The 16,214-nt window shown below is 35.2% G+C and overlaps 3 protein-coding genes across 4 annotated transcripts; 1 reads left to right on the plus strand and 2 right to left on the minus strand.

The window, feature by feature from the left end:
* Positions 1–2,583: 2,583 nt before the first annotated feature.
* On the minus strand, positions 2,584–3,742 carry LOC128859917 (uncharacterized). Its single transcript, XM_054097063.1, has 2 exons — positions 3,634–3,742; positions 2,584–3,568 (listed from the first exon to the last, which is right to left on the minus strand). The coding sequence occupies exons 1-2, from the start codon at positions 3,658–3,660 to the stop codon at positions 2,660–2,662; spliced, it is 936 nt and encodes a 311-aa protein (XP_053953038.1). The 5' UTR covers positions 3,661–3,742; the 3' UTR covers positions 2,584–2,659.
* A 3,317-nt stretch (positions 3,743–7,059) lies between these two features.
* LOC128860014 (uncharacterized) lies at positions 7,060–8,205 on the plus strand. Its single transcript, XM_054097225.1, has 3 exons — positions 7,060–7,379; positions 7,453–7,527; positions 7,584–8,205. The coding sequence occupies exons 1-3, from the start codon at positions 7,198–7,200 to the stop codon at positions 7,960–7,962; spliced, it is 636 nt and encodes a 211-aa protein (XP_053953200.1). The 5' UTR covers positions 7,060–7,197; the 3' UTR covers positions 7,963–8,205.
* A 172-nt stretch (positions 8,206–8,377) lies between these two features.
* Positions 8,378–13,858, minus strand: LOC128860013 (uncharacterized). Of its 2 annotated transcripts, XM_054097222.1 has the most exons (8): positions 11,816–13,856; positions 11,548–11,742; positions 11,123–11,492; positions 9,851–10,056; positions 9,376–9,748; positions 9,183–9,319; positions 8,953–9,123; positions 8,378–8,863 (listed from the first exon to the last, which is right to left on the minus strand). In XM_054097222.1, exons 1-8 carry the CDS (start codon positions 13,774–13,776, stop codon positions 8,692–8,694), a joined length of 3,585 nt encoding a protein of 1,194 aa, XP_053953197.1. In that variant the 5' UTR covers positions 13,777–13,856; the 3' UTR covers positions 8,378–8,691. The 2 variants fall into 2 exon arrangements, with proteins under 2 accessions (XP_053953197.1, XP_053953198.1); XM_054097223.1 differs by lacking the exons at positions 8,378–8,863; positions 8,953–9,123; positions 9,183–9,319 and having other exon boundaries at positions 9,382–9,575; positions 9,658–9,748; positions 11,816–13,858.
* Positions 13,859–16,214: the final 2,356 nt, after the last annotated feature.

A 16,214-nucleotide genomic window follows, 5' to 3' on the forward strand; every position in this document is an offset into this window, starting at 1 on the left:
GTTCGTTCTAATCTCGAATAAGAATCTCCGACTTGGAGTTAAGTTTCGCCCTGCAACTTTTTAATTTTTTCATTCTATTATCACTCTACAGGCTTCAGGGTAAGTCAATAAATCTGAAGTCTCTTGCCAATAGAAATTCCCGAACAGAAAGCTTCAATATTCCTCAAATCAAAATACTGTAACTATGCCCCTATAACGAGGATTCTTTCTGACTTTTTGTTGTGAAAACTTTTCATTTGTAGAACTGAATTCCATTACTCATAATATTTCTCTTTTGTTCAAGTTGAATAGTTTTGTTCTAGTTAATAGTTTTAAGCAAATCTACATAAGTATTTATCTAGTCTGCAAGGTTATCGCATACACCCTTTTTGGGTGTTTGGACGAGCTCCTCCTCCTATTTGTGGTGTGCGTCTTGATGTTGTACCACAAATGGAGGGACCTACAGTTTCAAGCCGACTCCGAACGGCAGATATTTTTTATGAGGAGCCTTTTCATGGCAGAAATACACTCGGAGGTTTGCCATTGCCTGCCGAGGGGCGACCGCTATTAGAAAAATGTTTTTATTAATTTTGCTTTCACCGAGATTCGAACCAACGACCTCTCTGTGAATTCCGAATGGTAATCACGCACCAACCCATTCGGCTACGGCGGCCGCCCAGCATGAATAACTGAGGCAAATTCGCAAAGGGAAACAATACCGCCTGCCACATAATAAAGATGCTATTAAATATTTAATTTTATTTATTAAGTGTATATTATGTTTACAAAACCTTACACACTAGAAGCACAAAAGACTTAAAGATAGAGCTTAGATAAAAATGGAGATCTAGGAATGTAATGAGCCCATAATATTGTAACTAGTTATACTAAAATGATACTGGGATGCAAACTGAAATTAATGGCTTAATTAAACAAGCCAAGGTTTAGGATTTCTGAAATACTAAGCGTTGAATCTCTTTATACATGGTCCATTACCGCTTTCATTTATTCGCAAATTAAAAGATATATTTGTAAAACAGAAAGATATGCTTGTTGACTTTCAAACACTTTTCTCCGATAATACCTTGAGTCTGGATGGTAATGTTATATCAAATTTGAAAAACTTGCATACTTTTTAAAGTGATGGCTTAGAATGAGATTTTGAGGAAGTTCAGATGGAATTAAGTGTTTGGTATAAGAGGAAAGTTTGAAAACGAATGTCGAACCCATTGAACGTGCCGAAAGGATGCACCGTCGAACATTAATACATATGTAATATTATATATTAATTAGTCAAGCAATTATAATGTCACTAGAGCGATTGAATGTGGCAGCACCTAACTTCCATGATGGAAAGAAGTTTAGGAAAATTTGCTTTTTCTGTCGTCAGCTCAAATAATATCTCAGAATTTCATATTTTGTTGCACAGAGTTATTATCGTTTCATTTGTTCATTGCTACTCCTTCTTTCAAGCTAGGCTCAAAAATTTTCGATCTAATTAAGATCTCGCGAGTTTTCGGACCACGGCAGCAACTGCAAATTTGGCTAATTGAGGGACTAACGACTACTCCGACTTAATGACTAGGTGCACCATCTTGCATGAAAATGTCCGAGAGTAATTGTCATTGCTCCCTCAACGAAATGTACTGATCCAAGTTGTTCAGTTTTGGAAAAATACCAGCAGTATTAAAAAATATGTATACAAATGATCTATCCTTTATATATATGTATATATAAACTCGTACACATGTACATATTTGGCGCATTCACCTTTTTTCGTTGTTTGGACGAGCTTCTCCTCCTATTTGTGCTGCGCTTGATGTTTTTCCACAAATGGAGGGACCTACAGTTTCAAGCCGGGTCCGAACGGCAGATGGTTTTTTATCAGGAGCTTTTTCAAGACAGAAATACACTCGGAGGTTTGCTATTGCCGGTCGAGGGGCAACCGCTATTAGAAAAAACGTTTTTCATTTGATGTTTCATGTACGGAGACTCGAGTCTTCGCACTCCCGAATGGTAGTCACGCACCAGTAATTTTCTTAACCTTAAAGGAAGTAAAAATAAGGGACAAATTGTTATTCGTTCAGACGAGATTTAGAAGCAGCCAATGTTGATTTAGTCATAAAGTTTTCATGAAGTCTCAAGGAAATTTTGACAAAACACCTGAATAACCACATTAATATATTCAGGTTTTTCGTGTGTACGCACTGTCACCTCTATTTTAGCTAAGATAAATCTTTTAGCAGCGCAATAGGTTTTGACTTTTCATGCCTGAATGCATTTACGTCGGCAAGTGCTAAACAGATAACTTGAATTCAAATTTAAATTCGTACACCGTAGCGCAGCGCACGGCTGAGCCATTGTTCGCCCAAGCACTGTGAGACTTTTGCGTGTTGATTTTGTAATTTGAGATTCCTTCATAATTGCTTTGTTTGTTTGAATAAGGCATGTGATCTGCATTTGCATATTAAATTAATGTTTTAATATCGAAAGTCGAGTATTTTCTGCGTAGTACATATCTTAAATATTTGTATATATAAATAGTTTTTTGTGCACATACTCGCACGTATGTGTGTATATGTACTATGGGTAATAATATTTAAGTACATATATAAAATGAAATATATTTGTTCATATTGTGTAGGTTATTTTTTAATTCAAAATGTTAGTTGAATAGTATTTAGACGCGAGCTGAGAGTATGACCGGTTCTGCTTCAATTTCTGCCACCTTTTCCTTGAGTTCTGCTACAGTTTCCTTCAATTCTGCTGCAGATTTATTCGTAGTTGTTGTCCCCAGGATTTCAGGTTGCTCAGTAGCATGCTGGTCGGTGTCATGACTTTCCTCCGTGTGGTCGGTTATCTTTTCTTTCGCTTCCTGTAGTTTGAGGTCCTCCTTATGACCATTAATCTCCTCAGAACTTTTCTGTGCAGGAGCAGCCTGTATATTTGTCTTTGTTATGGTTATATGTGTTGGATTGGAACCAGAGTCCTTAAAAGTAGCTGATATTAGTTTTGTGTGGTGCACCTGGAAGGCTGGTACCACAGGCAAGTCCCCATAATGGGGTTTCACTGAAATATGTTCAATTTGTATTCGATGGGGTCCGATTTCTTTAGAGGAAAACGTCTCAGTAGGTGTTTCTTTAGAGGCAATCGTCTCAGTCGGTGTTTCTTTAGAGGGAACCGTCTCAGTCGATGTTTCCATTACACTATTACTAGTTGTTTCCAATAAGTTCTCACCTTTCTCCCGCTGAATGATTTTGCCATCTTCCTCTGCATCTCCTGCTTTTCTCTTCAGTATTGGATGCTTTTCAATTGACGTTGAGGTGGCTTCCGCGAGTTCCGGTGACTGATTGGCAAAACTGCCAACACTGGACGCAGATTGGAAAAAATTCTGCTCTAAATCGCCGACTAGTGATTGCAGTGAAACGGTTTTTAAACTTTCATCTTGATTATGTTCGAATATTCGTCGCTTGACTATCTGTGATTGCCTTTCTGGATTATAAAGATTCACGTTTTTTAAATATCCAGTAAAAATGTCATCTAATTCAGTTGGACGTGCTAGCACCATTGTACATAATGTGCCAAGCAGCTGAAAATTTAAATCAGTTTAATTAAATTTTATTGCGAAATTAAAATTCACCGAAAATAAGTTACCACAAAACATGATGCTTTCCACATCATACTACTTTGAATCTGATGCGACTGCTTTCCCTCAAGCACAATTTCTTTTAGAAACAAACTTGCTTTGTGTAAGGCTTTTTAAAGTTTTTATCGTACACTTAACGCAGAAGCTTTTGGAGATGAACATGTAAAGGTGTGAATTAATTCAGTTATGAGTCTCATTTCATAGCTGCTGACAGCCACTTTTCGTCCCCCAAAATATTTTATATTCTCGTAGCAAATATTAGGGCTGTGCTATAAAAAGTCTAGTTTTGTACTATGCATTTGAATATTGTTTTTATACCAGTAGAATACACATGGTGTGTCAGAGAAAGCGGAAGTTGATGTGATGCTTTTAATAAAAAATATGATAATACTAGCTTGAACCCGCGGCCCCGCCTGCGTAGAAGTAGTTTTGAGGGATTTAGGATATGTACCTATATAAAAGAATTACAAACAATAATTTCATAGAAAATAATTTTTTATTAATAATCATAATATTACAATACCCGGCATCCGTTGCTATGCCTCGTTGAATAAAATCAAAACAACCAATCAGAAAAATATCAAGCAAAATTATTTTTATTAATTTTCTATCTCAAACCGTTTTTGAACTTTGCATTTGGGTCATAGTTGAACAGCTTATGCGGATTATGAAGTCTAGAGTGTGCTATAAATAGTGGGAAATAGGCAAAACTAATATTTTTTAGATTAAATTGAAGCAAATATTGGATTATTAGAGACGAATGAGAGTGGTGGCGCGGCCTGGGGGTTGTGGGAAGGGAGTTCCATCATAAAAACATGCCTATAACCTTCATTGGGTGAAAATATGAATGTATACAATTTTTTACGTCATTTGGTGTTGTCGTTTTTCACCTTTATAGTATAGATATTTTAAAATGAGATTGAGAAGTTTAGGATAAAATAATAAAAGTATGTTCGTGTGTAGTCGAACGTTATATATCTCTGAATAAGTTTTAAAAATATATTTGAATATAATAATAATAATATAATAATTGAACCTTTTTAATATTTCAATTTCATTTATTTTTACTCCGATGAGAGGGGACGACGTTTCTTCAAAGTTGAAAACCTGGCACACGTCACCCTTACATTTTGTACGAAGGCACGTCAACCTTCGTTGTTTTGCCGATGACCTATTTCAATTCCATATTAAAACGATCCGGTACATAGATAACGTCCACAATATATTTGTTTGTATGTTTAGTTAATTTTTAATCAAAATTAATATAAAATATAATACATAGGTATAACTCCATTGTCTTTGGCTTAAAAATTAGAATAATCCAAGCTTTGAAAACACAAGAAATCTTGGAAATAAGAACGCGTGACGTCGTCTTTGGCAAAGGATAACGGTCCAGGGCTAAATAATAAAGTGCACATTTCATTTCACATATAATTTTTTTTATATCTCATGAAATGTTTAACTTTGTGCGGACATGTATTTCAACTTTTTACTCGAGCTACCGCTTGCTGCCCTCAATCGGAAAATGTTGACATATCGCTACACTTTCAGCTTTTTCGCAATTTCACTTTGCGTTTAGCTTTAATTTTTGAATTTCGTATGCATGTGAATGTACAGTGCACTATTATAGACAAATTTATATTTAAAAATCGAATGTTACAAATTTGATTAAGGAAACGAGAACGAGCCTGGGTCAAAGCAAGGTATACGTACTGCAATACTTAGCCCAAGGCTAACTTCATTATCCAACGCCTCGAGAATGTAAGCTCACCACTATTCAGCTATCAACCGAGCGAAAAAAACTAGTCTACGACCCAGACGTACATCCCCTTCACGCGCTTACGTTCTGGTCATACAATTGTCATACGCGCAATTGCAACACAACCCGGTCAACACCTGTCTATCCTGCGAAGAGCCCGCATTATTGAGACATATTTTACCCTACTCGATAATAGACACTAAATGACAAGGAATTTTAAACTATACCGATCCTATGGCAACAAAAACAACAGATCCTAAAAATCCCACCTTCAAAAATGTAAAACTGATGTATAATTTGCTCAAAGAAGTATATCTCCTCGGACAAATTTAAAATGCTATAGCATAAACTAAATTCTAATTAATTAATTAATTAAATCATTATTAAATAAATAATTAAAGGAAAATAAAAAAATGTGAATTTGTTAAATCTGTATATGTCCGCGTGTGTTTGGTCCTAAATTGTATGAACTCTTTTACTTTCGTCAGTTTTTGCAACTCTTAAATGATGTTATTGTTTTTATTCGGATATTTAATTACGAAAACTTTGTGAAACTTGATGGTCTACCGTTTCTGAACGAAGCACCTTGAATTTTTCAAATAAAACTACAATAAAATAGTTATGAGATTTGTAATGGATGTCTTAATAACAAAAGATTTAAAAAGTATCTTAGGCCGTTCCAACGGGCCTTTTAATGCATTGCTAGAGTTTTGAAGTTAATTTTAAGATTAGCAATATTATAGGTGTGTACTCTAATATTTTGCTTTACTAACGTACTATATTTTTGTGTTCAATTCAAAGCTCCAAAAGCATCACCAAATATGTATGCAATAGCTTCACCAAAAAATATATCTGCGGACCTTGGACAAAACAACTTCGCGGATTCTGCTTGTAAAGCTCTAAATGTCTTGGGCCCTATTGTAAATGCTTAAACTATTAACTATTTATGTATATGTAGATGTAGTGCAAAAAATTTACTAAGTAGGACTTGTAATAATATATGTATGTATAAAAGCTTTCTATAAAAAGATCTTGCCAAATATATGTAAGTAAACCTAAAATCTTTGGTACTCGGAAGGTTTTTATTGTTTGAATTCTTTAAATATAGATACGAGAAACAATAGCATTGACTAGTAATAAATAAATATAAATTTGTCCTGTCCACCCACTTCACACTTCTTCAACTGCTGTAAAAAAAAAGGAAATTTCATACTATACAAGTATATGCCTGCATATACATACATACATGGAATGAAACGGAATAGCTTTGCTTCGGAAATATTTTTTTTATTATTTTTAGAAAGATACTGTTAGCTATTATTACAAACAAAGCAAACCATAATCTGATGACTGTCTGGGGTTATTTACACGTACATACACATGTATATTAAACGGAAAGCACATAAACTCATATACATACATATGTAATATACATATATGCATATACAACACCAAGTCACAAGCACATGTAATTTGGAGGGTATGAGATTCAAATTCCAGGCTTTAAAACGCGCAAAATTAATTAGAGCCCATAGTGTATTCCTAACTTCCTCCACTACGTTCCCAATTAACACCTTTGAATCGACAATTAACAGTCCATGTTAATTAAACTAAATTGCAAAAGCTCTCAAAATATAAACAAACATCAATTCCAGTTAAAAGAGCTCGATATAAAAACGACGTAAATTATGAAACAAAGTTTAAGTTGATGAAGCCATATTGCTGGGAAGTAGTGCAGTTGAAAACACAGATCCATACCCTATTTCGCTGTAAATAGGCGAAGCAAATTAATAAGGAAAACAGGACACGGCGCATGGAATTCGACAATCAAAATCCAATAAAAATGCTGCTAAAAAAGAATATTTTCGTTTCCTTTATTATCTCTGCGCTGTTTGCTGTCACACTGGCATTGCCTTTGTTGGACGCCTCATCAGGAATAGACAACTCAACGATTGAGGATATATATGCCAGTGCCAATGACACACCAAAAAATCTGTAAGTGCTACCCTTCAACTCTTAATGATCATTGAACAAATTCAAACATACCGTTTGACCCATTTATATATAGCTATGTTGTTAAGGCTGTTGTATATGAAATTGGTATTTTGACTGAAGCGGATGATAATGAAACCAGTTTCGAAAGGTAGGTACAAAATAACTAGCTGTACATGCACGCTAAACCAATTCATGTCGTTTTAGTCAAGAACGTGTGGATTTAACCTTCTATGACGCCCACTCTAATCAGAGCCATATTAACCTTGGTAATGTGCCCTTACCGATCCAAACGAACATTTCCGGGCAAGTGCTTACCGGCATTGCGCCCGTCAATATTGGCGCGTTCAGCAATCCTACGGAAATTTTGCAAACGCTGCCATTAACCGGAACCATTGTTAATATAACGCATAGCAATACGGCGTACTATCAACTTACGAAGTCGAACGCCAGCGACACGTTGAAGCCTCATGTAACGGATGTTGAAGATTTGACAAATGTGGCCGATCTCTTTCCAGTAGTCAGCAAGGTCCCCCTACAATACCCAGTTCCTGCTATTGACGAAGCAAACGCCGTGAAAAGTTAAAATATTTACTATTTTGAGTAAGGTGCGCTAAATATGTAAAAGCAGTTGTTTGCCTCACTGGAAATAAAGACTGTGGATAGGTAAATTATTTATATACATATGCATGTATGTATATATTTATTTATTTAGGGTGTTAATATCGACATATAGAGGTGATTCTTAACCGTTACTACTAATTTGCCCCATGTCCATGTTCAATTTGCTAATACATACACAACACATACAACTTTTACATATGTATCAGAACGCAGACCAAACAAAAAAAAAATTTAGTACTTACATACCAATTGTTTATTTGCATTGTTACCAAACTTTAAGTTATAATTTTATTGTATAAGTTTTATTTTATTGATAGTGGCAAAATCGTGTTATGGCCAAAATTATGCTAAAAAATTATTGCCAGCGGAGAATAGGATTTCTCTTTATTTCCATTTTATTATAAAATAACAACTTAGGAATAGATTTTGCAGTGAGAAATAAATTATAGTTTATAGGAGAAGTATTTAACTTTTACTCGGCACAATTTTAAGTTACACGAATTACTTTCAAAGACATCATCGAGCTAACTTGATTCATTTTGCAACTGGCACAGTGTAATTAACCTCAGAACTCAAAACGATTGTCTTAAAGCGAAAATTCTGGATTTGCTGCTGTTATGAAATTTGTTTTATGTGATTACATACTCCGTGCTCGAAAGTAAATCCAACAACTATTTGGACGAACAACTTTTTATTGTGTAGTTGTCAAAGAGTTTTCAACAATGTGCTGCTTGCAATATTCCCACATAAATAAAGCTCCGGTAACGTGCACATTTAAAGATCGTAATACCCCAAACTGTGGTATTTCGATTGCGTAATCTAAGAATCCCAAAATATTACTTGGAATGCCTTCTTTTTCATGTCTGGAAATACATATACGGATGTACATATAAGTATAGCATGACAGTAAACCTAAATTTATACATACACATATATATTATATTGTACTCACCCTAACACTAAAATGCACTTTCGGGGAAATTCGAAGCCAATTATATTTACGCTGTCAACAGTTTGCTCGGCACCTACAATTTTGAAACCCTCCGCTTGTTTTTCTTTGAAGAATTCTTGCAAACGCGATGGTCGAACTTCGGTGATATTAAGATTTTTTTCAGCAGTCATGCTAAAAGGTCATTATAAAAATATTTTTAATACTCGCAATTAAAAAAGTGGTAAACATACCTCACACTTCTAAAATCTTCTTTTTCAACAAGAAGTATTGAGCTTAAAACCAAATTTTGTATACCAAGCACTTCGCATGTTCGTGCGATCCCTCCCAGGTTTGGAATTTTGTCTATTAGGCTTGCCACTACAAACATCTAATTTGGTTCACTATTAAATAAAGCATAATTTGCTCTTTGAAAAATCTTTTTACCTCACTTTCTGCAGCTGTTTCTGACCTCATAAGACTGCTCACAGCACAGAGGTCATTTTCGGGGTTCATTTTGCGCTGCATATTAGTCAAAGTACTACTAGATGTTGGTATCTCTTTGGCAAAACTGCTTCTTTTTTTGGAAAATATGCATCTCGATGCTTCGTATCTGCTATAATCCATACTCGACAAATACTCTTCAGCTGGAGCCATAGTAATAAACATCAAAATGTCATAAAAATCGGTAGGATTACTTAAATAAATATAAGGCAGCAAAAACCGTACATCGTTCAGTAATTCGTTTAGCCGTGGTCCAATGGCTGATGCTATTCCTTCTTTTATATTGATGTGATTTGGTAATAAAGGTTCATCATTTCTGAAATATTCAGGAAATAAGCTTTATCCATCACGAGTATTATTTCAATTCGAGCGAATATGTGAAATATGCTTGATGAAGAGTCGAATTCAGTTTACTTACATTGAGGCATTTGATTTGTCTAAATTGTCGTAAATAACTAGCTGGGCATATAGACGCGTCTGGAAATGTGCACCCATGGTAAGGGGTAGAAGTTTATTTACCATAACGTCACGAAATTCCTTAGAAATTGTGTGCTTATTCAGTACAGAGTAACAGTGCACTATACTAATAAGAGACACCTGTTGGCTTGGGGTGTATCCGGTCACCTTCAAAATAAATTATATTTACATTAGCTTAAGTTTTGACAGCAATCCAATAAGGGACTTCAAAAACTCATTAAGTACACATTGCAACTGAAAAGAGCGCCGTTAATTATTAAGAATTTTTTTCAAAAATGATATCTGAATATTGAATCTTTGAAATAGAATATTAAAAAAATTGTCGTTGACTGTTATAGCATTTAAATAAATATAAAATTGTCCTCAATGAGTCTTGTGAGTTTTTAGCATATTCATATACATAAATACATAATGTACATACATACATATGCATGCGTATATAGTGTGGTGGCCACTCTGCGATAAAACAACATTCTCTCTACAGATTTTCATCTAGAAACTTATCTAATAAGTAGGGGACGAGTACCACTAGAATCGGTGTTTGATATATTCCTCCCTCATTTATATAGATAAGAAAACTTTGAAGTTCTGTCGGTTCGAACCCGATGGAAAAAAAGTAAGTTTGGCGCCCACCTAAGTAGCAAGACTCACTTTACACGCAAAACTCCATAAAGCCTGGCAAGCACACACCCATCTTTACAAATCCATCATAACAGACGTAATGATAACATATTCAGAAGAAAATTCGGTCTCAAGATGAATTAAAAATGATCCAGAACTCACTCCACGCATGTTGAACTATTGCGTAGAAGGGCATAAAATTGATGTTTTAAAGTCAATTGTTGTTGTTGTTGTAGCAGCATAAACATTCCCCATACATAGGTATATGGGGAAGGCTACTGAAGTGGCAGTCCTTGGCCAGATATAAATCCAGGTCGTCCCGGTAACGTAGAACCGACTGTCGTGGGTACTTCTCATCCGGCGATTCCATATTTTAGAGGACCTTTGTGATATGCAGCAGCACATTAAAAGAGTAAAATCGCACACAGAAAGCGGTACATAATCCCTATTCAGTAAACTACTTTCCAAAAAAACTGGTAGTAACCATTTAGCTAAGAAAAACTAATGAAAACGCTGTCCATAGATCGCATAGAGTAGTAAATTTGTGATCACCACTGTTCATACGCATGTAAGTATTTAAAGTTTTTCTTACTTCATTCAATTTATCTAGAATAAATTTATCATCACGCGCACATTTCGCAACAAGAAGTTCGAGCATATAATTGGCATTCGGTTGATTATTGTACTTCAGTACGAGGAGTAGTAGATCTTCATTCCAAAACTCTGTATTCGATTGTATTTTTAAGAATATTGCCTTTGCTATTCTCATTTTCAATCTGTGCTCCATGGAGTTTTCAAAATACCTTGGCTTTTTTATGCTCAACGTCTTATATATGTCGAGAAGCTCATTTAATATTGTGTTCGTATAGCCAAATGGTACAGATAAGGCATATCGCAAACGTATTTGTTGTAAACGAAGGCAATGCGTTGTATCTATTTTGAATAAATACAGTTCTTCCGTCCTTCAAGAGAAAATTAAAATATAAGATAAATTTTACTTTGATGAGTACTTTTTACCTTGCATCACCAAAGTTTGCGCCTCCAGTCATTATACCCTTGATATAAGTTTCTTTATTTAGAACTACTCCGGAGCTCAAAACCGCTGCACAGATACCAACATTTTCAAAGTCTATACATAAAATTTGATTTGCATAGTCTTCCAACTGATTTGACGAGTATAGGCTTTTTAAATATTTCAATAAATTTGTCGTTCTGAAAATTTTCATATAATATATGTACATATTAAAATATCTATAAATAACCACTTGTCGCCTTATATACTTACACAATGTAACAAAGCGATGGCAGCCGATAACATCTTTTAAGTACTACTAAAAATGCATTGAAAGTACTCATGTCGACTTCCTCGGCATTATTAGCTAACAATTGAGAGAGTTTTAGCAGTGTTTTATGTGAACCCGTGTTTAAAATATCTTCTGCTTTTACAGTGAAATTGTATAAATCCGAAAATTTTGTTAAATACTCTTTAACAAATAAATCAGTCAACTTCTTTCGCACAAATGCTGTCTTATCCACTCCACACTTTATCTTTGAAGTTATTTCACGCATTAATGCTTCAAAAGGAATACCAATCAAGTCATCCAAATTCAGATCCCAAAATATTTGGCAAATGTTCCGCACAATTTCCGAGTTTTCTGACTCAAATACGAGCATCAGTGCAATCCAAATAAGATCCTCAATGTCCGATTTTTTTACAATTTTCAACCTATCAGCTATGCTGTCTAATAGATTTGACTGGGGTAAACTCGATTGTTCTTTAATATCATTAGGCGCATGCATAGTACATTCCAAATTTGGATGAATAAATGTGAGTTCACCTCGCAAATTATTTGTAACAATCTCATAAAACCGTTGCGTCAACGACAGCCTATCACCATTCTCAAAACATTTTACCAATTTCAGATAAAAAATTTCAAAATGATTGAAAGGATCTGTAACATTATACAACGATTCTACCATAACGACAAATTCAGACATTTGCATTCTACAAATGGCTTCAAAGAATATGTCTTCGAACAATTCAATTGACTTTAACCGGATAAATTGGTTTTGAAGTGGCCGAATTCTTGCTGCAATTTTTAAAATCAACTCGTACGAATATATTGGTAAAATTGATTTACAGATACGGATATTGGTGAGCCAAAAATGCAAAGGAACGCATTTCAAGTGAACTTCTGACAAAGTCTCCACAAACCGATGAAGCCCCGCATTCAAAAACTTCTGGATATTTTCCGTTGGTAAAAAGTAGCTCTCACAATTGTATAAACTTGTATGGTTGCTGGCTTTTATAAATTGTAGCAATACACTTGGACTTAAGTCTGCGCAGGTTAAATTTTCAAGAATGTACACAAGTGCCCAACGAATGACGAGAATATTTTGGTGTGACAGAATTTTTATGTATAGAATATCTAGCCACAATTTTAATTTGATGGTTTTTAAATGGTTTTGTTTGAGACATTCTAAAGATGGTAGTATAAGATGCGATTGATTTTCTTTTAAGTTTTCTAAGACAGTAATGTACGATATCCAAAAACTCTTTACTTTAAAATCAGCATTCGAGTTCAGTTTTTTCATCAAATATACAGCAGCTTTCCAGTCCTCACGACCATCTGATAGTAATAGCTTATAAACGAATTTTTCCACATTTCGATTGACCTCCAGAGCATCTATTACTTCCAAGAATTCATCAAAAAACTGAATAAGGACATATATTGCAGTAATTGTAATGATATCGCTTTTTGGAAAATTCGAGAGGAGTGTATGCCAAAGCCGTCGCACAATGTCGATTTCACAAAATGTTTTTGAGTACAATTTTAGACATAACAGCACATCGGAAATTGTTGTTTTATCCCAAGTATTGGAAAATAGTGCATCGATTAATAGCTCTGCCCATCCAGCAGTGAAAATCAAATTCGATCCCTTCACACACTCGTTCCGCGAACATTCTCCTAGAATGGGGTAAATAACCTGTATAATTAGCTTTAAAGATGATTCGTGCTCAGTATTTAGTTTGATCATATGTTCGAAGTAATCATTAAGATTTAGCGCCGTGCCGCTTCTTATTTCCATTTTGATTGCATAGCTTATCTGAGATATATTTATTTCTAGCTTAGCTTTTACATTCAATGAGTTTGATACATTAAGAGCCTCCTCTATTGCTTTCAGCTGCGCTGGAAGTGCCACGAAGGAATTATCCACCAATTTAAACCATTCAACTGGCTCCATTGTAATATCTCCAATTATTATTTGGAATATTTGGAAAATACCTTACGAAGTACGATTGAAAGGATAGAAAACAAAGCACATTTATTTTAATCTTTTAATTTAAGAAAACAAGGCGAATTCATATAAGGTGACTTCGGTAGAGCAACAACATTTACATGTACTAGGTTTTGCAATTCGGTATTTTGAATGGCACGCGTATGAATTTCTTGCCTGATAATCGAACCAGAGAATGTTGATAAAATGAGATGGCTAATAGATTACTAGGTTTGGCCTTCAGCTACAATGAAAAACTAAAAATGCCGAAGGGGGCACCGAAAGTAGTTGCTTTATTTTTCGCGATTTTGACAAACAAAAGGAAGAGAAATTACATGTTTTAAAAATTCAGTGAATGGATGAATTCAGTAATATTGTGAATTGTGATATTGTACTTAAACTAATGGAAACGAAGTGCCGCATGTTAAATTGTGAAAGCAACTCCAAATGGGCTTATGTAGAAGGAAGTTATGGGACATGTGAAGTGTCAAAGTGGTCAAAGAAACTGCTGAAGCAAAAAAATCATGGGATAACACTGGTAAAAGCAGGAAAAGACAAAAGGGATTCAGTTAGGATGCTAAATAATTCCATGTCACCAGTTATACTTTATAAAGGAGCTGTGATTGGGAAATGCAGGGCTGTAGAAATCGTAATAAACTGCAACAGATCTTAACAGGAAAACGAAGATTTTCAGGAAGCAGAAATAAAAACCCCCGACTTCATAAGAACTTGGATGTAACAAGTGAGAGGGCTAGAGAGAACGAAAACTAAAAAGGTGCTAGAGAAATATGGCTACATGTTGGGCAGTGATCGCGGAAAATTTGCAAGAACATCGAATTTATACATGAGATACAAAGTCAATTTCTCAAGTTCCAAGGGGAGTTCCCCTAGCAAAGCGCGAGAAAGCAAATCAGACAATCCAGATAGCTCACTGGTTTTGCTGGTTAAAAGAAAAAGGGTAGTACCCGATTTTGTGTAGATTACAGAAAGCGAAATGAAGTCACGAAAAAGAACATCTACCCATTACCACGAATATATGACTCTCTCGACACTTTTTCTGGTGCTAAATGGTTTTCTACTCTTCCAGGATCATGCGACCCACTAGCAACCTTAGAGTGCTTGATGAAGCATGTGCTGAGGTGATTTCACTGAGAGTCTATTTAGATAGCATAAACATTATGGGCAAACGTTTCAGCGATTATCTGAGAAATTTGGAAGAAATCCTTCAGCGCATTGCTTCTTCATGATATTGAAAACTAAATAAAAGTCTCAATGTAACGGCAGTACAACTTGATTTATTTAAATTCACCCTTAATAGATTTATTTTATGTTTAGATTTATGTTCCGATTAGAGAGCAAATTCTTCGATCCAAATAGATCAGGTGAACTGGTTTGACTTTGCCTCGTCCAGTTTTACATTGCTCTATACGATACACCACATCATTCAACCTTTTAATCACCTTGTATAGACCTCCTCAGGACGCTTTCGGTTTTGGAGAATCCCCTTTTTTCTTTGCGGATTATAAAGAAGTACCAAATTATCTTCCCTGAGTCCTTCGGAATTCGCACGACGGACAAATCGATCATTCATCTTGTTATTATTTAGCTGGGAGTGTTGCCGAACATGATGGGGTAATTCATCCATGTCATCCTGCAGTATTTACCTACAATTAGCTTTGTCCATTGCAGGAACGGCGCCTCTTCCGGATGCTAAATCCGCCGGAAGCCTTAATCGCGTCTAAAGATGGCCGTTGCTGGCGATAGGTTAGAATTTTCATGTACAGCCGAATGATGGCCAACAGAAAAATTTGAATGGGTTTGTCTCAACTTCGTTAGCACTTTCTAACCATCTTTTGCAAGTGATTCTCACGCGGTTTTACACTAAAACCCCAGCTATGATTTTATCCTCTTAGTTTGGTAAAGCATGCATTTCGGGTATGCAGTAATTAACAATAAATCCTCAAAATTAATCTACCCGATCACATACGTCAGATTACCTGCAAAATTTAAAGGTTTTCCTACATAGAAATTGCTTTGGAGGAATATTTTCGAGTTGTTGGTTTGTTCAATTATTATTAACGATATCAAGAAAATACCAGGAGAAGGAATAGCTAATTTAATTGTGCAATTGACTGCTAGTAATAAACAGTTGGAGGAAATCCTTAAAAACCCGTTACGAAACTCGACGGAAACATAAAGCCTCTTGTCGCCATTTCCACTGCCATATCGGTAGGTTCCACTCCCACAATCCCGAAAGAAACCCTACTGATTCTCCTCCCAGTGCGATCTCTTGTTTCTGTAAAATGAATCCATAATCCATAATATTTAACAAACATTTTATTAGAATTATGTCTACAAACCTGCTTTCTTTGCCGGCGTCAATTTTATTTAGTTTTTACTTTGAC

Source organism: Anastrepha ludens, chromosome 4 (genome assembly GCF_028408465.1).
Source record: "Anastrepha ludens isolate Willacy chromosome 4, idAnaLude1.1, whole genome shotgun sequence".
In the NCBI taxonomy this organism is placed as follows: Eukaryota; Metazoa; Arthropoda; class Insecta; order Diptera; family Tephritidae; genus Anastrepha; species Anastrepha ludens.